At 36.5% G+C, this 23,282-nt stretch overlaps 2 protein-coding genes across 5 annotated transcripts in view; one reads left to right on the top strand and one right to left on the bottom strand.

The window, feature by feature from the left end:
- The first annotated feature begins 5,676 nt into the window (after window positions 1-5,676).
- Window positions 5,677-23,195, top strand: OSGEPL1 (O-sialoglycoprotein endopeptidase like 1). Of its 4 annotated transcripts, none has more exons than XM_081242600.1 (9): window positions 5,677-5,983; window positions 7,383-7,623; window positions 11,316-11,703; window positions 12,540-12,744; window positions 12,821-12,969; window positions 14,096-14,226; window positions 14,350-14,421; window positions 15,898-16,004; window positions 22,811-23,195. In XM_081242600.1, the coding sequence occupies exons 1-8, from the start codon at window positions 5,836-5,838 to the stop codon at window positions 15,974-15,976; spliced, it is 1,413 nt and encodes a 470-aa protein (XP_081098726.1). In that variant the 5' UTR covers window positions 5,677-5,835; the 3' UTR covers window positions 15,977-16,004; window positions 22,811-23,195. The 4 variants fall into 4 exon arrangements, with proteins under 4 accessions (XP_081098726.1, XP_081098728.1, XP_081098725.1 ...); XM_081242602.1 differs by lacking the exon at window positions 22,811-23,195 and adding an exon at window positions 18,084-18,770 and having other exon boundaries at window positions 12,717-12,744; XM_081242599.1 differs by lacking the exon at window positions 22,811-23,195 and adding an exon at window positions 18,084-18,770.
- Window positions 18,911-23,282, bottom strand: part of ANKAR (ankyrin and armadillo repeat containing) — an 86,254-nt gene continuing 81,882 nt past the window's right edge. Inside the window, exons 23-24 of the mRNA XM_081242596.1 lie at window positions 20,951-20,997; window positions 18,911-19,669 (exon numbers count right to left, since the gene is read on the bottom strand). Of these exons, the coding sequence (XP_081098722.1) occupies window positions 19,425-19,669; window positions 20,951-20,997 (292 nt within the window). The 3' untranslated portion in view covers window positions 18,911-19,424. The remainder of the gene's footprint in view (window positions 19,670-20,950; window positions 20,998-23,282) is intronic.

The following is a 23,282-nucleotide window of genomic DNA, read 5'->3' as shown; positions in this document are numbered from 1 at the left end:
GTTTATATATCCATTATAATCATTATTAATTTGTTGCTAAAACTGTCCCCCATCTTTGACCATTGGGAGTTCCCAGTGGAACTTCCCAAGTTAACTCCTGTGTTCTTTTTTTTTTTTGCGGTACACAGGCCTCTCACTGTTGTGGCCTCTCCCGTTGCGGAGCACAGGCTCCAGACACACAGGCTCAGCGGCCATGGCTCATGGGCCTAGCCGCTCTGCAGCATGTGGGATCTTCCCGGACTGGGGCACGAACCTGTGTCCCCTGCATCGGCAGGCGGACTCTCAACCACTGCGCCACCAGGGAAGCCCACTCCTGTGTTCTTTTGACTTGCCTCATCCTTTATTTTTTTTTTTAAACATAGAATGGTATTTTTAGGTTTATGTCACTATTGTCAATTAAACTAGAAAGATCCTGAAGGGGCATAGCTATCTCCTTAACTAATATTTGTATGAATTAGCCTTATAAAACTATATGATGCTAAGAGTTGGAAAAGACCTTAGAGGCTGTAATTCAGCCCCATCCTTTACCTTGAATTTTCATCGACCCTCTATTCAGTTTCAGTGACACCTCTATTCAGTTCTGTGTTAGCACTAATAAAGGAAGACTTACAACTTACAAGACTGCATTTTTGTTATGGAATTTATAACAGGTTTTACAGTGAGCCAAAATTTAATCCTTATTCTGTATAACTCTTCAATTAGTTAACTTTTAAACTGTTATCAATGGCACTGAATATTACCAGAGCCTTCACCATTTTCCATATGATACGGTTTCAAATTTCTCCCACTATCCTGATAATTCTGCTGTAAGTTGCAATTTATTATTATATAGCCATAAGCTAACTACAAGAGGTGATAGATGTGATGTCACTACAACAGTACCACTTACCTTGTTCTGGATACTTTTTATTTTTATTTTTATTTTTTATTTTTTTTGCGGTACGCAGGCCTCTCACTGTTGTGGCCTCTCCCGTTGCAGAGCACAGGCTCCGGATGCACAGGCTCAGCGGCTATGGCTCACGGGCCCAGCTGCTCTGCGGCATGTGGGATCTTCCCGGACCAGGGCACGAACCCGTGTCCCCTGCATCAGCAGGCGGACTCCCAACCACTGCGCCACCAGGGAAGCCCTGGATACTTTTTATTTTTAATGCAGCCTATTATTTTAGCTATTTTGAGAGCCACGTATCACTGATTCACTTTATGGTCACTAAAACCTCAAGTCCCAACATGTAGCGCTGTTCAATGGTGGCTTTCCCTTCATGTACTTATTTAATGGATTTATTAAACCAAAGTCTAAGATTTCTTATTTTTTCTATAGATCCCCATGTTGTTAGATTTTAGCCTATTGATTCATCTTGTCTAGCTGAAGGTGAATCTTCTCATGTAATATATTTCTCTTATAGTATGTCTTCTATTTTAGTATATATCACTAGTAAATATGACTCCAAAATACCCTCATGCTAATCCTGCAAAAGACAAATGCAGCAACCCAGTATAGACCAATGCAGTTTAATAATCTTTCACAGGACAGATAGAAAAGTGTAATTCCCAAAACAGTTACATGGATATTACATATTGATGTTGGAAATGTAAACAAATTTAGTACGGGGAAGACAAGTCTAGGTAAAATAAAAGGAATTTTTGAGTAGCACTGGGCAGGGAAGTAAGGTAGGTAAGAGAATAGCAAAGATAAACCCTTTATTTTGCTTGATGTCAAAAAGTAGTGAAATGTCTCAGGTTTTTATTTTACTCCCTAATTTCAGTTCCAGTTAAAAAAGATTCAGCAGATAGTTTGTTATATGGGGTTTAAAAGCTTTTGTTTAGCTACAGGTGAATGTATAAGAATTATAAACATCAAATTTAAAATACTGAATATCTTGGGTATACAGTACCCAGAAAGCTCAACTGTATTGGGTGATACTTTAGCTCTTAAATTGGGTGTTGGGTTCACAAAAGTTGATTATATTATTCTTGACCCTTTTTCATCTAAAATATTTCATAATTAAAAAATAGTAAAAATATACTTGGATTTTATTTTATGTTCAGTATAGCAGTGTAATTTATTCTATTTCTTGACTCATTCAAGTCTAATGAACAACTAATGGTTATGAAAGTGGCTCAACCTGTAGCTCTAAAGTTCTATATAATTTTAAGTTAGCAGGTAAGCCAATTTTATTACTATGTCCTTTAACTGCATAATTACATTGATAAAAATACATTCTTCTCAAATTCAAGAATATAAGTAAAGAAACTACATCATTAACACTGTAGAATGAACTCTAAAATATGAGAGGAATTTTATAATACATAAATATTCTGACTTTCCAAATATATAGTTACAAATTTTTTCACAACACTTTTTTGAAAAACTTGAAGATTTTGCAAGATAAGCATGCATTATCTTCTTCATTTTATAATTTTTTAAATGGAAACAGAAGAGCAGATGATTTATTGGCTATTGCCCAGGAAAATACGAGTATACCAGCTACTACACGGAAACCTGATACAATGATCCTGCTTTGAAACATCTGTCCCTCCTCTGAATTATCAAACACATGCTTCTATTATGGTGCTTAATGGTCATAGGGAGTTTATGGAAGCAACAAAGAAATTCACCCTCTCCCTCTACTGCCAAAAAACGTAGACCCCACACACTTGAAAAATAAGGTCATCTGAGTATGGCAAATTCTCAAAAAATTAACAGAATTACCATATGATCCAGCAATTCCACTTCTGGGTATATATCCCAAAGAAGTGAAAGCAGGGACTTGAAAAGATACTTGTACGACCCACGTTTATACCAGCACTATTCATAACAGTCAGAAGGTGGAGGTAACCGGTGTCCACTGTCAGATGAATGCATAAACAAAATATGGTGTATGTACACAGTGGAATATTATTTAGCTTTAAAAGGAAGGAAAGGGCCTCCCTGGTGGCGCAGTGGTTGAGAGTCCGCCTGCCGATGCAGGGGATACGGGTTCGTGCCCCGGTCTGGGAGGATCCCATATGCCGCGGAGTGGCTGGGCCCGTGAGCCATGGCCGCTGGGCCTGCGCATCCGGAGCCTGTGCTCCGCAACGGGAGGGGCCACAACAGTGAGAGGCCCGCATACCGCAAAAAGAAAAAAAAAAAAAAAAAAAGGAAGGAAATTCTGACACATGCTACCACACTGGATGAACCTTGACATTAATGCTAAGTGAAATAAGCCAGTCACAAAAGGCCAAGTACTGTGTGAGCCCACTTACATGAGGTACCTAGAGCAGTCAAAGTCATAAAGACAGAAAGAATGGTGGTTGCCAGGGGCTGGGATGAAAGGGAAATGGGAAATTAATGGATACAGAGTTTCAGCTGGGGAAGATGGAAAAAGTTTTGGAGATGGATGGTAGTGACCGTTGCACAAAAATGTGAATGTACTTATTGCCACTGAACTGCTTAAAATGGTGATTTTGTTAACATTTTAACACAATTTTTAAAAAGCAGTAAATTTGTAAAATAAGCATAATCGTTCTGCAAATGAAATAAAAAGCAAAATATCTTCTAAAGATGAGACTTGATTGATGGTATTACCATTAATGAAAGAATGTTCCACATCAAAAAATATTTGTCAGCAAAGAAACTTTAAAAAGAGAAAGGCAAATGACAGTGTATTTTTAGCACAATCCAACCTATGAAGAACATAAGGCAGGTATGTGACTCAAGTGGAAAGGGGTGCATCAGGCCTGAAATATTAGCCATTAAAAGCACCAAACTCATTTCTATTGCTTCCATTCCACTGTGCTAAACAATCTGGTTATAATTTGGATCTGGCTTTCATTGTAATTTGATCAACACAGAGAAGGTGAGGATCAGCAGGCTCAACTATCCTGGACCCTCCATCATTTCTCTTAAGTTAATACATTAGTATTATGGGTTTTACATAGCAGTTTCTTAGCAAATTGAGTGTGTGACTCAGCACTACAGAGTCCAATCACTTCCAGATCTGATAAACTAATTTCAACCTAAGAAAAGAATCAGATATTGAAACCCAGTCATCATACCATGGTCCTGCTAGACTGTGGATACCGCCTTCCCCCGCAACTTTTCTCTCAATGCACATTTTCCATAATGCTGTATGGTAATTGCCTATTATTAGACTCAGCTCCTTGAAAATAGAAAATGGATTTTATCTTTGATCCCTAACAACTAATAAACTGCCTAGCACAAAGGAAAGAACCAATAAATATGTGATACGTGAAAACGAAATCCAGTTTAGTAAGACATAATTAGGGAATGAGTATTGTAGAGATTCTTCTACATAAAGTTTTCCTCTTAAGTTTACAAACGGAAAGCTAAGCAATAGCAGAGACAAAGTGAACATATTTAGATTCAGAGCTCTCAATTCAAGTTGAAGTTACAGTGGTTAAGCCATATTTTCTTGAGAATGCCCATGAATGTGGCATTCAAACCATATGATGTGATCTTCATGAAAGCTCAGACAAGCCCCAGAGAGCTTGCCTTTCCCGCAATAACTTCTCCAGTACGATAAAGAACATGGAAGCTTTATACCTTCACTTGTCAAATATGTGGGACTGATGTAAGTACCATTTCTTTCTACCACCCACATGCACTCAATAAAATTTCTTCCTAATGTGTCCTAAAGTTTGGCTCTTTCACATAATGCAGCATTCAGACTCAACACCAGCCAAGAGTGCCCAGTTAAGGATTCTACTTTTGATACTACCAAACACAACAGGGATAACTCTTGACAGCACAGGAGAGCACTGGAACAAAGTAATTCAAGTTGCAAGAAAATGCCAGACGGGAATGATTTTTTGTTCAGAATAGATCACAGTGTATAAGAAAATAACTCCTGACCTATCATATGCAATCAGGATGACTACTTTTTCTTAACCTTTAGGTCTTAAGTTTTCTTTTTTCCTCTTTTGGGTCAACAGCACATCCTAGGGAAAATATGAACTATTTAATCTTCTGTCAGTTAAGAAAACGGACTCCAGAGCAGATGGCCTGACTTCTAATACTAGCTCTGCACTTACCAGCTGTGTAACCTGCAAATCACCCAAACTCTGTGGTCCAGTTGTCTCATCTGCAAAATGAGGACAGTAACTACCTCATGCGATTGTTGTGAGAATTAATTAATCTGCAACAGTGCCTGGCACATAGTAAGTGCCACTTTATTGTTAATTATGGTTATTATTGTCACATAAATGAAATTTTTGATAAACGTAAGTTCTACCTTAAAAATTCTTACTAATGTCCTGATAATTATAAATTTACATATCTGGAAATTATGAATTACACATCTGCCACTAGACCAAAACTGTGACTTCCCTACCTCATACCAAGAACTTCACACCATGCAAGGCGCAGATACATGTGCCAGCCCTGTCCAACTTTGCATTTATAAAGTCCTTGTTCAGTAAAATCTTAGCGCCTAGCAGGGAAGAAAAACAGATTGGGATAAATCTATTCAAATGGTAACAAGTTCACATACAAATAAAAACAAAAAAAGACTGAAGGAGGTAAAGAATAGGAGTACATACTATGCTGAAGTACATACTTTACCTCCAGAGTAAGCAAAGACACACTTTTCTCACAGTGGTGTCCAAATTCCAGCCTAAGGCAAAAAATTTTTTTCTTTTAATGTAGCATAGTGTTTAGAACTAAATGTTATGTAGTCGAATCTGTGCTCAGTCTCCACTAGATCAGCCACTAGCCGTGTTACCTTATAGAAGTCTTACCTACAAATCTGGGAGAATTGCTTGAGCGCACGATCTGGGGAATGAGAGCCTTTGTGCTAATATTTATTCGAAGAGTGACGCCCTCTAGGGGAATACCAGATGACCCTGGCGACGGGACGCGGGGACCGTGTTGATGACATCACTTCCGGGGCGACAGGTTCGGGCTTCCTTGCGCCTAGGAAAGGGCGGTCGATCGGCTTTGCTGCGGAAAGTAGACGAGTACTAGTTACTGTCGTTCACGAGGAAGGTGGGTGAAACTGCTCAGCCCTCTCTCCACTGATGCTATCGCGCGCCTGGAAAAGCGGTTCCAGTCAGAGTCCCTCGCCTTCTTAGAGCAGACAGAGACCAGCGCTGGCCAAGTGCCCAGGGTTCGCTTGGGATCCTTCCTGGCCCGAACGAGGAGGGCTTCGCACAAGCCTCCTTGGCTGGATTTAGTGACTATAAGTCTAATTTCTCGTGGCGCGTCTGTTGGGGCTGCATCTTCTGCAGGGGTCTTCTGAATAGGTCGCTTATCTCTAATCCCTGGATGCCCTCTGCTCCTATGGAGCAATAAAAGTTCCAATATTCGCTCTTTTATTTTTTTTCCATTTTGTCCATTAGTGTGATAGGGAAAGAGCCTACTTAAATATCTAGAAGGTTCTAGAACAGGTGATTGGGGGGCATGAGACTAGATATTTGGCAGTGTGAAAAAACCAGGGTGCTTTAATGATGGACTGCTGTTATTGGGGCCAAAGAGGATTTGGGGAGATCCCTGTTATGATAAACCTGTGGCAAAAATGGAGATTTAATTCAAACAATTGTAATTAGTGGATAAAATAGGTATTAGGTTACGGTCATTTTAGCTGAGATGCTTTTTTAAGATGAGCTTTCTGAGGGCTTCCCTGGTGGCGCAGTGGTTGAGAGTCCGCTTGCCGATGCAGGGGACACGGGTTCGTGTCCCGGTCCAGGAAGATCCCACATGCCGCGAAGCGGCTGGGCCCATGAGCCATGGCCGCTGAGCCTGCGCGTCCGGAGCCTGTGCTCCGCAACGGGAGAGGCCACAAAAGTGAGAGGCCCGCGTACCGCAAAAAAAAAAAAGATGAGCTTTATGAGAACACTTGTTTCTAAACTTAGACGACTAAATCTTACTTTGTGTTTTATGTGAACTCTTGTTTTCCGACCAAATGATTAAATTTTTCTTTTGAAAGATGTTTCTAGGAAATGGAATGCATTGATTTTCATCAGTTCCATTTTGCCCTTATTGTTTGACTGTTTTTTTTAAACCACATTTTGTCTTAATTTTAGCTATAAAAAAATGAATAACACTTTTCAAAAGACTATCCATGCAGCTGTTGTACTGTAACATTAGCTGTTTTATAAAGAATAATCAATAGTTTGGTAAGAACAACATGCAAGTAATAGTAATAATAAAAATTTTATATCTAACCTCCCGTTTTCCCTCTTAAAGAGCATTATATTCATTCATACTGTTATTTATATTAACAGATTTCTACAGACTAAAATTTTTGCTAACTTTTACAAAACTTTCCTAAATTTTTATAAAACTATATATTGAAAAATAAGCCAAGTTTTTGGAATTTTGCTTTACTGAATGGGCTAGTGGCTAATGTCAGTTCCAAATAATAGTTTGTTTAATTCTTTTCCAGGAATTATCTATACAGTAAATATGCTAATATTGAATAAGACAGCAGGAGTTTTTTCTAATCCATCAAAAAGGAATATGTATGAATTTCTAAGAAGTTTTAATTTTCATCCTGGAAAGCTATTTCTTCATAAACTAGTTTTGGGAATTGAAACCAGTTGTGATGATACAGCAGCTGCTGTGGTGGATGAAACTGGAAATGTTTTGGGAGAAGCAATACATTCCCAAACCGAAGTTCATTTAAAGTGAGTAGACATTGTCTTGGTAGTTTCCACTTTTTTTGGAAAAATAAAATGAAATAATTTTTTTTGTATTTATTACATATAAAAGTTAAATTTTAAGAACTAATTTCTTCTTTCATGCAAAAGTTTCTAATAACTGCTGTAGAAAACCTTAAACCCCTCAACCTGGCGTTTAAGGAGCTCCACAATAAGGTCTCAACCTTAGCTAATCCTGTTGCCAAAAGGAAACTAAACTCCAATATTTATCCATGATTTCCCCTCATGCCTTTTCCTCTTTTGTCCACCTGTATGTACCATGGTCTCAACTGAAGTCCTAGGAAAGTATGATCTGACCTCTAGCCTGTGTTTATCACTGCAAAGGAAAATCCTATTCACATTTACACATATAATTAATATTGGTACTTAAATAATAATATACTGTTGTATTAAAGCACAGAATGGTGCCAGGTTTATAAACTCAGATTTTTCCAGAGGGCCACCAGGCAGGTTACATAAATAGGTGGGCTGGGTATAATGTGGAAAATATCTATAGGAGGTCACTACTCAGCTCCAGCCAGTTGTTGCCATGCAAGAATGTAGGCCTTATGTTATTTGATTATCAGAATTTTCAAGAGAAAATGGAAATCCAGAATGTTATGGTAATATCTCCCAGATTTTAAAAATTAGTAGGTAATTCAAATATATTAAAATACCATACAGTTCAGATATGCCTTCAAGCCATTAATTTACAACATCTGAATAGTGAAAAAGTTTGGTGTTTTGAGATCACAAACCTGTGTGTGAATCATGAATTAGTGATTGGTATTGGCTCTGACTTTGGGAAGTTCCTGATCCTCTCTGATTCTGTTTTCACATCCATAAAATGGGAAAGATAATACCTGCCTTATAGGATTGTGGGGTGCATAACAGAAATAATACAGAATATTAGAAATAGTATACGTGAAGAGGCAGAGTAGGCCTCTGATGGTTACATATTATATGAAAGGGACTGTGTTAGGTCTTAATAAGGCACAGTGAAATACTAGCAAGTCCTTGCCTTTAAGAAGCTTAACCTAATCTTTGAGACATGGTATGTAGACCTACAAGGAAAGTTAGCAGTGCAAGGCAGCATAAAGTGAGTATCAAAGAAGTAGTGCAGACAATAACTTATTACCATGCCTCAGTTTTACAGTCCTTTCATTATTTTGGGGTGTATTGGACATTTGAACATGTAAATGTTAGCTGCACAGAAAGGCCTACCCTAACCACTTAATCTAAATTAGGTACTCCCACCCTGTTTATTCTATATACCATATCCTGCATATTTTCCTCATAATTCTTTTCATAATTTTTATGTTTGTTTACTTATGTACAGTCTTTCCCCCAGTAGACTCTCAGCTCCATGGTGACAGGGGCTGCGTCTGTATTAACCGCTACACTATGCCTAGTGCCCAGCATAGCACCTGACATGTTGCAGGGGTCAGTGGCCTTGAGAGATAGTTAGGCCTTCAATGAAAGAGGATGGAAAGAATATTGTAGGCTGAGAGAGCATCACTGGCAAAGGCAAAGAGGTGAGAAAGTACTGGACAAACAGTTTAGCTAGCGCATGAGTCACTTGAGAGGAATATATAGGTAAATAAGCTATTTGGTACCATCTCCTCAGCACATCTTATCATTTATTAAATACCTACAATTGCAAGGCAGCATCTGAGGCACTGTGGGTACATATATATGGTCCTTTCCTCTGAGCAGCTTACCATATAAAGTGGTTTACATTCTGGTTCAGCCACTGACTGGTTTTGAGACCTTGCACCATTTTCTATGTCTCAATGTCCTTATCTGTGAAATGGGGATAATAATGACAACCAGCTTATAATATTGTTGTGAAGGTTAAATGTGAATTCTTTTAAAGCATTTAGTGCAGTCTTGACAAATAGCAAGGGCTCAAAAAAACCTACCTATTACTAGTAACAACAGTACTTCTCTTACTACTATAAATAAGTGAAGAAGGCAGATAGGTAAATAGCATGTAAAACAGCATGGAAAGTGCAATAATAGAGGATTGCTTGGAAGAGGAGCTCTTTCTTTCGAGCCAGAGACCTGAAGGACAATCTTGACTTCTCCCTCACCACTCTGTACCCAAATCAGTCATTTAGTCATAGTAAATCTACCTCCTAAATATTTCTTGAAACTTTTCCTCCCACTTTCCACTTAGTTCAACCCCTTATTGTCTCTTGCCTGGACTCTTGGCTCCAGTCTTCAGGCTAAATGGTTTCACTGCCTCTTTATTAGCTTTGTTCTTTAATCATCCACTTTCCATACTGTCCACAAATTATTATTTATTAATTAATTGATTTTATTAATCATAATTAATTCTTTGAGAATAAAGCCATGGTCTTATTCATCTCTTTTGTCTCTAATGCTTAGCATAATCCTTAGAAGATAATACATAGAAGAGGCACAGGAAGGAAGGGGAGTAGGCAAGTGGGAGGAGGAAGAAATGAGTAGGAGGGAGAGGATTTGGATTTAAAGTCTCCCAAATTCCAAGAAAGTAAAAGCTTTTGAGTAGGTGAGTGATGATGTCAGCACTGTGCTTTTTTTCTGGCAACACCATATAGAACAATTCCAAGGATCAGAGAATGTATCTAGGGAAGTACAGTTAGAAGGCTTTGAATAGACTGAGTTAATGAGAGCTTTTCGAACTTGGTGGTGGCAGTGGGACAGTGCTGACCTTATCAATGGTGATAAACTTAATTAAATGTGGAAAGTAAGAGAAAGAAAAGAGATGAAGATAAACCTGGAAAAACCCAAGTGATTAGGAGGTTATTGATGCCATTAACAGAATTGAGGAATATAGGAGAAAAAGTCACTTTGAATGGTATTATATTATGGATGTGTTGAAATAAGATCATTTCTTTTAAATATTGCCCTCATTGACTGACACAGTACATATTTTAACTATTAAATATTCCTTGAATGCCGTGTATATGGATCCTACAACATCAATCTTTGACGGTTTTTTTGGGATTAGAGGTACATCTTGCAGACCCTCTATAGTTGTGCTCTGCCTCTCTGATCAGTCACATTGCTGGCAGATTTTTTGCTAACAACTTTGCCTTCTAATTCTTTATTCTTGACATTTGGAGTGGTCATTCACTGCTTGTCCTACATGGACCAAAAATCAAAATTACCAATCCAATTAAAGATTGGATTTCAAACTTTATTTCAGGATTTCAAGCTGTCTGCCGTCCTACCATGAGCTCAAGTGCAGTGTGTTTAAAAATAAACTCGTCTTCTTCACAAAACTGTCTTCGTGTTTCTCTCTGTTAGTATTTCTTTTCTTCCAGTCAGATAGATTAATTTTCCTAAAATCCAGTTTTATCCTGTCCTTTCCTTATTCAAGACTCCTTCCTTAGAATGCTTCTCAAAACTATTTTGGTGATTTCATTTATCAGGAAACAAATCCATAGGAGTTTGTTGTATACAGTTTTGAAAAGTCAGAGACATTAAATAACATCCTTAATCACTGCATGGTGAGTTCTTATAATGTACTGCACATTATAAGGCACACATAATTTGAAAATACTTGACTTACTAATGTGTTTAGCTATATAATGGTTAATTTGAAAACATGCCTTCAGCCATAATATATACTTTTTCTTTCTCTATTTTTACAATCTTAAAATTATAAAAAGCTGTTTTTTTATATCTTTCAGAACAGGTGGGATTATTCCTCCAGTAGCTCAACAGCTTCATAGAGAAAATATTCAACGCATAGTGCAAGAAGCTCTCTCTGCCAGTAAAGTCTCTCCAAGTGAACTCTCAGCAATTGCAACTACCATAAAACCAGGACTTGCTTTAAGCTTGGGTGTAGGCTTATCATTTAGCTTACAACTGGTAGACCAGTTAAAAAAGCCCTTCATTCCCATTCATCATATGGAGGCTCATGCCCTTACTATTAGGTTGACAAATAAAGTAGAATTTCCTTTTTTAGTTCTTTTGATTTCAGGAGGTCATTGTCTTTTGGCATTAGTTAGAGGAGTTTCAGATTTTCTGCTTCTTGGAAAGTCTTTGGATATAGCGCCAGGTGACATGCTTGACAAGGTAATTATTTAAGAATTAATATCTCTATTCTTTTTTGTTAAGGTGTCTGTTTCAGCTAAATAGTAATAGATACACTACTGCTATTCATCTAAATATTTCTGAGTAATATCATATTAGACTGAAAAAAATTATGTGCAGTAGTAAAAAAAAAAAGAGTAGTACATAATTTTATAAAAGATCCCTTCTTACTCATTCCGAATAAAATGATATGAGGTTTACATCAGTATATAAAATATATATATATATATATATATATTTGATATATATATATCAAATAGTTTGTATATACACTTTTTAAAATCAAATAACATAATATATGTGAAAGAAAGTGCTTTGTGAAGTGTAATGTGCCTTTAAAAAGTGAAATAAGAGGATATATAAAGATAACATAAGGACATTAAAGATGCACAAAGTTCTATTATTAAATGTTATAATTGCTGACACCACTGGCAAGCAGATTTCTTTTCCTTTGTTTTAGAATCTTAAAGCCTACTGCCTTATACAAAAAACCTGTTGCCAACAGCTGAAATGATAGGAAGAAATAGGACAGGTTCTTATTTTTGAAGTTCATCATTAAGCAATCATTGTCATTTTCAAACCTATTTTCCATCCCCAGTAGAAGAGCAAAAGTAGATAGGAAGGCAGTGATTGGCCACTATTGATCAGGTTGTCAGAAACAGCAAGATTGTCTGTCTTGACTGACCACCAGCTCTGGTCCATGTTTGTAAAAGTATTGCATGTCTTATTCACCCAGGGTAAAATTCATTTCCTTTGCACACTGGTTTCAAAATGTACAGTTTCATGACATTACAAAAATTTTTGTTTGTTTTTGATAGGTAGCAAGAAGACTTTCTTTAATAAAACATCCAGAGTGCTCCACTATGAGTGGTGGGAAGGCTATAGAACATTTGGCCAAACAGGGAAATAAATTGCATTTTGATTTCAAACCTCCCATGCAACGTGCTAAAAATTGTGATTTTTCTTTTTCTGGACTTCATCACATTATTGAAAAGATGATAATGCAAAAGGAAAAAGAAGAAGGTATATTTCTAATTAGTAAAGTTGGACAAATAAGTAGTACTGGATTGTACCTAAAAATACCTGCTCATTCCTGCAGGTATTGAGAAGGGGCAAATCCTGTCTTCAGCTGCAGATATTGCTGCTGCAGTACAGCACACAGTAGCCTGCCACATTGCAAAAAGAACACATCGTGCTATCCTATTTTGCAAGCAGAGAGACTTGTTATGTCAAAGTAATGCAGTACTGGTAAGTTTTGTAATTTTAGAATAGTAGTAATCCTTTACAGTATGTTACTTTTCTTCCCAGAGATTAATTGACCCTAAGCATAGGATGAAAAGATCTTTATGCCATATGCTATCCCTGACAGTATGAAATCATGTAGAATAAAAACTAACAGCCATTGGGATTTCCCTGGTGGTGCAGTGGTTAAGAATTCGCCTGCCAACACAGGGGACGTGGGTTCGAGCCCTGGTCTGGGAAGATCCCACATGCCACGAAGCAACTAAGCCCGTGCACCACGACTACTGAGCCTGCGCTCTAGATCCCGTGAGCCACAACTACTGAGCCTGTGCGCCTGGAGCCTGTGCTTTGCAACAGGAGAAGCCACCAAAATGAGAAGACCTCTTGCCACAACTAGAGAAAGCCCACGTGCAGCAACGAAGACCCAATGCAGCCAAAAATAAATAATAATTTTAAAAAACAAAACTTTAACAGCCAATCCCTGTACAGGCCTGGCAGCTTTATAGGACATCTGTATAGCCTGTGTGGCAAAAAAGTTCAAGGCTGCATCTTATTGAATTTAAAAGAGGGTTTACAGTATGAAACAAAATGCAGTATAACCGCTGTCATTATTGAAGGAAAAATAGGCTGTTTCCTTCATATTTATGTTCCTTTGATGAAATCCCTTTAAATGTGCTTAAAAGCCTTGATAAATTTCCTGTGTAACTGTATCTTAAACTTCATTCTTTGGAAAATTGTAAAGCGGGAAAAATATTTAAATGGTAGGTTCACAAAATGGAATATTACACAAATATCAAAGGTAATAGTTTAAGAATTATGTAATAAAATGAAAAAAATGCTTTTAAGTGAAAACTGCAGGGTCTAAAATACTGTACTATGATTGTAATGAGAAAAGGGTTAGAAGAAAATGTACAAAAATGAAAGTGATCATATGGTAATATTGAAATTTTTGGTGATTTTTGTTTCTTTTGCAAATGTTTATTATATAGATATATCACTTGCTCATTACCCACCTACCAAAATGTGATATTGTCTTACTGTATAATGCTGGTACTTTCCCCAGGTTTAGCTCACAGCTTAGCTCATATTCATGTGTGATATTTGTTCATTTTGGTTTTCTCAACTTTTTCAGGTTGCATCTGGAGGCGTTGCAAGTAACTTACATATCCGAAAAGCTCTGGAAATCGTGACAGATGCAACACAATGCACTTTGTTGTGTCCTCCTCCCAGACTGTGCACTGACAACGGCATTATGATTGCGTGGTAAGCCATGGATGTTTGTGCTTCACTCATAATTATGTAAATATTAATTGCCATTTCATCATGCTAATTTTTTTTCCTTTAAATCTTGGGCTAGTTATTTTATTTTTATTGATTCTTATTTAGGAATGGTGTTGAAAGATTGCGTGCTGGCTTGGGCATTTTACACAGCACAGAAGGCATCCGCTATGAGCCAAAGTACGTGGTACCATTCATAATCTTTATGCAAGTTGCATTGTAAAAGTCAAAGCCTGGATTTTGCTTTTATATTTGAGGTTTTCATTGACACTCTGGTGGTACTTGAAGAAAGAGTACATTAATTTTTTTCATCTAACCTAAGCGTTAGATACCTTATAAGAAATATTTTTATTATAGCATTAAATTATATAAATGTTGACAAATCATAGGTTAGAAACAGGCAGTGGGTAAGGATGATGAATTCCCTCATTGGGGACCAGAATGGAAACCATGTCCATGACCTGGACTTTTGCAGTGTTAGGACCATCTCAGCATCAGCTGCCGTGCTGGAAACTTAAGGAAAATGTGCAAAAAGCATTCAGGTGTGAGACTGGGTTGTGAGTATACTTCTCCACAGGCAGCTGAGAAATGGCCAAAAGATAGCTGTTTTCTGCAAGCCTTATTTCCTCTCCCAAATCAAAGTTCCTAGGAGTAGCACAGTTTTTCAATTTGTTATCAAGTTCTGGTCTAAGCTAATTCTGGAATAGTAAAAACAGTAAAGCATGATTATGTTTCATAATCTAACATAATTCTGTTTTCAAGAGTGTTTCATCTGCTGTTTTAAACTTTTCAGCATTTTAATACATAACTATACGTATGTGAACCATAGACTATTAAGGCTGATCATAAATGAACAGAGTTTAGTTAGTAGTAACTAAACTACTAGTAGAAAGAATCCCTTAAGTTGATGGCCTAGCCTCAGGTAGAATCTACCATCTGATCCAACACTGCCTTCTTGTGGCAGTGTTGAGGCTGGAGATGATGGCTTTTTTTAGGTTGGGGTCCATTTGAAGCTTTGTATAGGGCAACATTGTACAAAAGCAGAAATCTGAGGCCAAAAGTATTTATTGAGGAAGAACAGAGAAAGAGGGTAGGATCTAAGACCTCTCCTGCCACCAGTGACAAAGGAAGGTAGAAAAGGAGCAAGCTAGCTTTTGAAACCTCAGAGAAGAACGGTAGAAACCTGGAGAATTTCTGAAGTTGGAATAAATGCAGGTCTGACTTTGTATGGTAAACTGTTTTTACCCTGTTAGCTTTGTAGAGCATTATCAGGCAATTTTTTGTTATTTCTGTTTCAAGTTTTTATTTATTTACAGTATTTGAGAGAGAACTCTTTCAAAAACATCTCAACCCCAAACTCATTGAATTGTATGCATTAAATATTTATAGCTTTTAACATGTCAATTATACCTCAAAGTGGTTTTAATAAATTGTCCAATTTAGATTTTTAGCCTTCCTTCACCCATTATTCTGGTTTGAGGTCCTATTGTATTTTTATGTGTTCAAGAACCACCATCACATATAATCACTTATACACTAGATACATATATTGTTTGTCAGAATTCTAAGCAGGTAGTTTGCAGAGCTAGTAACAGATCAGTAAACAAATAATATAAAATAATTTGAAGTAATGTGATTTGTCTGATTTTGATGCAGATGTCCTCTTGGAGCAGATATATCAAAAGAAGTTGGAGAAGCTGCCATAAAAGTACCACGATTAAAAATGAAGATTTGATTTTTGCTTTTCAAAAAAATCCCTAAAGGTAGTAGTAAAGTTTTGATTTTTTTTATATCAAATATATAATACTAATTGTTCATCAAGACTTCTTTGTTATCCTTTTTATGTTTGATGTTTAACCTGCTCTTCTGAGAGACTATAATAATATGTTATAGTCTTAGAAGGGAGTATAGGGTTTTTATTATTATAAAAAACCAAATAAAACATCTTGTGGGAAAAAGAATATACTGATATTGGCAAGTAGAAAGAAAAACCTTGGAAAAAATATAGCAATTCTGCTAAATCCTGGCCCCATATTATACAGGCATAGATCTTTACCCCCCTTTTTCATATCAGGATACATTAGCCCGACTTTTCTAATGATAGAGCAATTTTAGAAAGGTAGCCAGGTCAAAGTCATGTCAACTCAAGAATTCTAAGTCAAAACAAAAGAATATATGTTAGTAATTATAAAAATATATATATTATTTGGTATCTTCTCTGGAGCAAATGGGATTTCTATACATCTCTTAAAATGGGATTTTAAGAAATATGACATGCAAGTAATCCCTCGAGTGTATATTGTACTTTTTAGTTGGCCACATATATTCACATTCATTATTTTATTTTATTATTTTTTTTTTTTTGGCAGTATGCGGGCCTCACTGTTGTGGCCTGTCCTGTTGGGGAGCACAGGCTCCAGATGCGCAGGCTCAGCGGCCATGGCTCATGGGCCCAGCCACTCCGCGGCCTGTGGGATCTTCCCGGACTGGGGCACGAACCCATGTCCCCTGCATCGGCAGGCGGACTCTCAACCACTGCGCCACCAGGGAAGCCCCACATTCATTATTTTAGAAACTATATTTAATCAGTGAAAATATATGAGGTGAAAGGGGCTGTTTTATTTTTGGATAATGTCCTTTGACTCTGACTTTTACTGCAGATATCATAACAGTTCATGACTTTTTTTCTGCCCAGATTAAAATAACTGAATGTACTGTCCTTTGAATATAAGGATGATGCTACTAACTATTTAATGTCCTTTGAGAGATTTTGCTAGTAGAGATTTATGTTACATCATCCACACTGGATCAAATTGTTAATTTTCTAATCAGTGACTTGCTTTATTGAGAAACTAAAGGTTAAGGATAAAAATCTAGAATGAAAAAATTTCTTATTTTAATCCTTCCTTAAGGTGACCTTCCCTTTTGGGAAATTCCATAAGTAATTCTTTTTTCTAGAATTGTGATCATAGGATATTGCTTTATGATCCTCCATTTTATCCTGGAAATATAATTTATATGAGAGAACATAGAAACAGCAACATTTATAAAGCTTACATTCTTTGATGTTGAGGTACAGGTATGATATAATTGGTTTGTAACTATAATTTAGAAGAAACTATTAGTTTGTGAATTCACCTTTTACATTTGGATTTGTATTCTGTATCATGTGAATCTAAATTCACAGAAAGTGTATTTCCTTTAGCTGTTACAATAAGAGTGCATATAAACTATGGAAGAAAATTGACCAAAATTTTTTCCCACCATCACAGATTTCATAAAATAGGAATATCTATAATCTAAGTTCTTAAAATTTCTAAGTATCAAAACTATTCCAGATGCTACAAACACACATGTCAAAATTAAGTTCATGATATAAATCAGGTAAACTACAGATAAAGAAAACAAGCAAATTCTGGAAGCATTCCATATATTTAGGTCTTTCAGTATTTAGCCAGAAGAAAGGAAGAGAAAGGGAGAAACATTGAACTCTATATTGGCAAGCATGTGTGCCAGAGTTAGCTTATAGTACAGGTAAGAGGCAGGCAATTTGCTGAAACTCTCTATATATTGAGGCCTTTCTCATCTTATGTGTAATTATTAAAAATAAAAAGAAAGTGCAGGGTAATAAAAGTAATATGTATTTTGGGGCTGTACTTAAGGAGAAATACTGTAAAGTTTTAAGGGTGGTAGGATGGTCCGGCTAGGCCAAGATACTCAGGAAATGTCTATGTTACTGAATGCAAAAAAACCCTGATCATCAACTTTGAAACCACCTGAAGCCAGTTTCAAAGCTCAAAGTTTGCTGTCTAAAGGCTTTTTTTTTTTTTGAATGTCTACAGAGGCTTAATGTTTCCAATGATATGAATTCTTAACAGTGCTGAATAAATGACACAGGTTTGTATCATTTGAATTATTTATCCCTTTCTAGTATAAAATATGCCATTCTTCTCAGAATTCCACCAGGAAGTTGTGACTCAGAGCTATTAAGATAATTTTGAATCGAATTTGAAGATTAAAGTGGTCTCTTATTGTACAGTGGTTAAGAGCACAGGCTTTGGACTATGGCACACAGAAAGCCCTGAGTACCTGTAGCTGCAGTCACCACCATCATTACTGTTATGTTAAGGCATGTTGGAGAAAATAACTGCTAATTAATGTGTATGTTCACTGCAGCCCAGGTAGACTATAGAGACAATTGAGCAAAGTGGACAGAGAAAAACAGTGGCTCTTTAAAGGACCCACTGAAACCTAGTTAGCTTTTATATCAAATCCATTTGCTGCTGTAAAAATATGAGAAGCAGACATACATCAAAACTTGCACTTACTGGGGTTTCCCTGGTGGCGCAGTGGTTGAGAGTCCGCCTGCCGATGCAGGGGACACGGGTTCGTGCCCCGGTCCGGGAAGATCCCACATGCCGCGGAGCGGCTAGGCCCGTCAGGCATGGCCGCTGAGCCTGCGCATCCGGAACCTGTGCTCCACAACGGGAGAGGCCACAACAGTGAGAGGCCCACGTACCGAAAAAAAAAAAAAAAAAAAATTGCACCTACTGGAAACAATACTGGTTGGGCAAAGACATCACATGATTCTAAGCCACAAAGAATGTCATCTATTCCAGCTGCAAACCAAAGATACTCTGTATGTATGGAGAATGGTCAACAGTGGTGGCCACACTTTTTAGCCATACTTTTGTGCTTGATGGGAAATGATTTCAAATTTTTTTTTAGTAAAATGTTTTTAAAAATATACATTTCAGATTTTAGAAGACTCGTGTACCTGTAGTATTTATCATTGAATATCTTAAGGTAGTACAGTGAGTGTTAACATGTAGCCTACTTTGAATCAGGTCTTTTTAGCCCAGCATACCAATTTAAAAATGTTTCTTATTTTAAAATGTTTCTAACACTTGATATATACACTAATTGTGCCACTTGTGTCAGTTGCTATATCTTAATAGTTTTAAGTGCAGGCATTCTATTATAGAAAATTCTACTTATTTTTTGAAACCATAATTCTGACCTGATGTTAAATTCCAGTAGACATGCTAAGGAAAATTTGTTAAGTATCAATATCAAGAACTTCCATTCAAAAAGATTACTCAGTTATGTGTATTTTACCACAATTAAAAATAAAAAAATTTAAAAGATTGCTCAGGAGTCCTTTTACACTAAAATGTTTTTAATTAGCCTTCTGCAGTCTCCGGATTAGCTTTCTGTACATGTTTCCCAAGTTGGCTCAAAAGCACTATTCTTGGTCTTGATACAGTTGTGATATCTGATGAAATTGCAGGTGAAAAGGAAAAAATATTGTGAGAAACAGTGGTCTGTTTTGTTTTGAAGAGTCCCATGAAGTTAGTTACAGGAGGTATAAAAGTCAAAGAATCTCTTGGTTGAATTTTGGGTTTTAATTTTCTTCGGTGCTCTTTCCCTAAAAATTAGAGAGCCACAATTAAGTGTCTCTTTCTTAAGCCTAAGAGCCCTAGGTATAGTCTCATTGCTTTTAGTTCTATATATTTCTGTTTTCTTCACATCACTAAAACATACTAAGAGAACAGATCAGTAGCTTCCAGACTTTCAAATGCCAGAGTGCAAAAATTTGTGGGGATCAATATACAGTTGCCAACTTTTTATTATGCCAAGTTTGCACTAGTGAAAGAATAAATGCCAGCTACTTTAAACACCGTTTTGTAAAAGAAGGAATATTTTAATGTCAATAGAAAGTGTAAAAGGCATTATCTCAAAATGGAGGACTTTACTTGAATGAAATTAACTTTATCAGAAATTTGATTGTCCTTATTTTTTCTTATGTTACTACAAACTTGTGAAAACTTTATCAGACCGATACTGGTATACATATTGTTATTCAGAAACCAATATTAAAGTGAAGGAATAATGGAACTGGCTTTATTCTTTTATGTAAATTACTCTTACACTAAAGAAGCTATACAAAAACCAGACGTTCTTCTACCCATGATATTCAGAAATAATAGCCTCCCACACATGCTTAGCTTCCCTCATATCTCCCTGAATAAATGAAGTTCTTTCCTCTCCTTTTCTTTTCTTATTCTCTCTCTTTCCATTTGTGACTCCAGCAAAGTGATCTTGATTTCAAAAGGTTCTATTTTTGCTTTTGACAGTAAGGTAATATACCAAGTAAGACTGATTTTGGTCCTACACTATGCACACATGAACAAACACTAAGCATATACATAAAACCAGTAAGTAATTTATTTTCCCCATTACATGTCTGATAGGAATTGATGAGTAACATTATAAGATCTAGACTCTGATCTCGCAGGCCTAGGCCACTCAGCCATCATCTGCCAACTTTGTATAAAACTGTACATAGTATCAGTGGAAACTGTGGTCTCTGCCCTAAGAACTTATAAGATAGACAAGTTGTACATGAAACAGAATAATAGCAAGATCGTAATTAAAGTCATATTTACATGTTGTTTCAATAATGACTTCTATGCATGTCTTGTGGGAAAAAGCAAAGAGGGATTTCTGTCAAGTGATATTATTAGGGAAGCCTTAAAAGAAATGATTAACATGGGCTTGTAAATGGGAAGATATTTTAGGTATATAGAATTAGAAAAGCATAAGTATACAGGTAAACATTTTTTTGATAGTCCCTACATTTTGAATTCTTAGAAATGAACAATTATAAAGTGTCAGGGCTAGAAAGTATAAAAGAAAAATCAATTACCTTTTTTAAAGACAGGAATTATGGATGGCCCTCCATTTTTCTCCAGACTAAAAGGAAAACATTTTTATCACAAAAACTAGATATATATAAAGACTTCGTACACCCAGGTACCATGTTCAGTGCCTAATGGTCTAATTTATACGTTACCTGTACTAACTATGCATGTTACCTGAAGGTGTTTTATATTCTGTCACTCGTTGACTCGCTTATCACCCAAGACATTTGGAAGAGTAAATCTGCTTGAAGTGATCAGGGAAAGCTCCATGGAAGAAGAGACACTTCAGTTAGATTCTGAAGAAAATAGGTCTTTAAATAGATGAGGTGGGGGGGGGCGGGTATTCCAGATAGAGGGAATAGGATATGAAAAATTACATACTATAAAACAGCATGGCAAGTTCAAAGGGCACTACATAGTCTGGTGTGATTGGAATTAAAGGTATCTGGAGACATGATGGGAGATAAGGTTGGAGAATAAAGATCAGGTCATTTTATGTATTAAGAATAAGAGAAAATTTAAACTTTATTTTCAAAGCAATGTAATACCTATGAAATGTTTCAAACCAAAGAATAACAAGGTATACCTAAGTTAATATGATGTGTGTGGCTTTAAAAGAAGTATTATTTTAATCATCATCCTGTACATGTAACATATAAATATGGTATTACACAATTTCCCTGGTAATAAAATGTTGTCTTGATTAAAGTTAAAATGTTAAAACTGCTTATCACAAATGTGTTCCTGGTTAATTTGATGAGGAACATTTGCTGTTGTCAACTTTACTGAGGCACAGGCCCAATCTATTCAATAGGCCAACTTCATGACTATAGGGTCATGTGAAACTAGCTACTGTTAGGCTCAGAGTACTTTCATGCAGGGTCAGTTAACAGTAAAATTATGGCTCTCTACATACTTCAAAATTTATATGTCCAAAGACTCTTCTAATCTGCCATTCTTGGGGCTGAATAGGGGTGTGGGAATAGAGAAGTGGAATATACTCCAAAACAACGATGTTGTGATCCCAACCAAAATCAATCTACTTTAGGTTTCCAGTAGTGGAATCAAGGAATATTTTGTGGAACTTAATCTTTTAGTGCATTTCCCATAGTTTCATTTAAATCAAATTCCTTTATAGGATTGTTATGAAAATTAAAGGGAATAGTCTATGTAAATGCTCTAAGGAGAGTGCATAGAATTATTATTAGTTATGGGAGTAATTGTTATTTGCTTACCAGTTCCACCTCACTTGGTAGCCATTCCTATAAGTTTACTGACCACTTGTTAACTGCTTATAATCCTGAAAGTTGAGCGTTCACAACTCCAGAGGGTGCCATTCACCTTACAGTCATAGATTTGTATGGTTACTACAACTATTTTCCAGGGGATGGCAGTAAAGTGTACTGAGGAAGGGGCATCTTTTTCTAATTCCCAAAAAGTTGCCGTATGGGCTAGCTGTGGGAGTGACTGTAAAATAATACTTTCATTATTTAAACTAAATTAATTTTTTGAACTGGTAAATATTTCTTTTAACATTGTCAATTAAAGCAATTGTAATTTAGTTTTCCCTGGCTTATTATATAAAATTAGATAATCAGTTTGGGGTTTTCAGTTTTTCAAAGAATTCAAATTAAAGTGACTCTGAAGATATACTCATTTTTCTCTATACTTAAAATTGACTTATAGAACCATGATACACTGTTGGGTCCTATTCTCTTCTATTATTGTAGAGTTAATAACATATCTTGAGTAGTTCTGTTTCCTATATGTAAATAGCACTATCTGCAGAGACTTGTCATTCAGCTACAATTATAGAAGAAAAGAAAATATGTCCATTGTAAGGAGATTCTCCTCTCTTTTTTCAGAAACTTAAGTTCATGATAGAACTACAACACTGAGGCAAAATCGTCTGAATAAATGCCTGGCAAACTTTGCCATAACTTGAACCACAGGGTCTGATTTAGCCCTGTTTCTGCCCTGGGAATTTGGCCTAGCTTTGGATCAAGTCTAAGAGTCCCATTTGATGCCAAGGTCATAGTGACATTCCTGGTTGCCTCAGAGCTCTCAAATATACTCCAGTCTACAAAAAAATGGCTTCCTGGATCAGACTTGGAGGCAACCAGTCTTCCGGAAACTTTTCTGAAACGTGGATGAATAATCCTGGCCAGACAGGATCCCCAAGATCAGGTTGTATTCTTGTCTGCACTTACAATTCTGTTGCTAACTCGGAATTAAAACAGGCTTTGGCAGTGGACATTTAGAATGAAGTGTATCCTTTGTTTTACAATGCATAGATTCATAACAAGGACAGTTCCCCGTGTTTGATCTTCCTTAAAC

The sequence above is a fragment of the Mesoplodon bidens genome (genome assembly GCF_964165515.1).
Source record: "Mesoplodon bidens genome assembly, chromosome: 8".
Classification (NCBI taxonomy): Eukaryota; Metazoa; Chordata; class Mammalia; order Artiodactyla; family Ziphiidae; genus Mesoplodon; species Mesoplodon bidens.
The sequence above is the reverse complement of the archived record's forward strand: the minus strand, read 5'-3'. Positions and strand labels throughout refer to the sequence as shown.

Bases quoted from the DNA above. Each gene is read 5' to 3' on its own strand.
- OSGEPL1 (XM_081242600.1), top strand. From the start codon at position 5,836: ATGACCCTGGCGACGGGACGCGGGGACCGTGTTGATGACATCACTTCC. The intron at 11,704-12,539 runs GTAATTATTTAA...TGTTTTTGATAG, and splicing joins CAGGTGACATGCTTGACAAG to GTAGCAAGAAGACTTTCTTT. The intron at 14,227-14,349 runs GTAAGCCATGGA...ATTCTTATTTAG, and splicing joins AACGGCATTATGATTGCGTG to GAATGGTGTTGAAAGATTGC.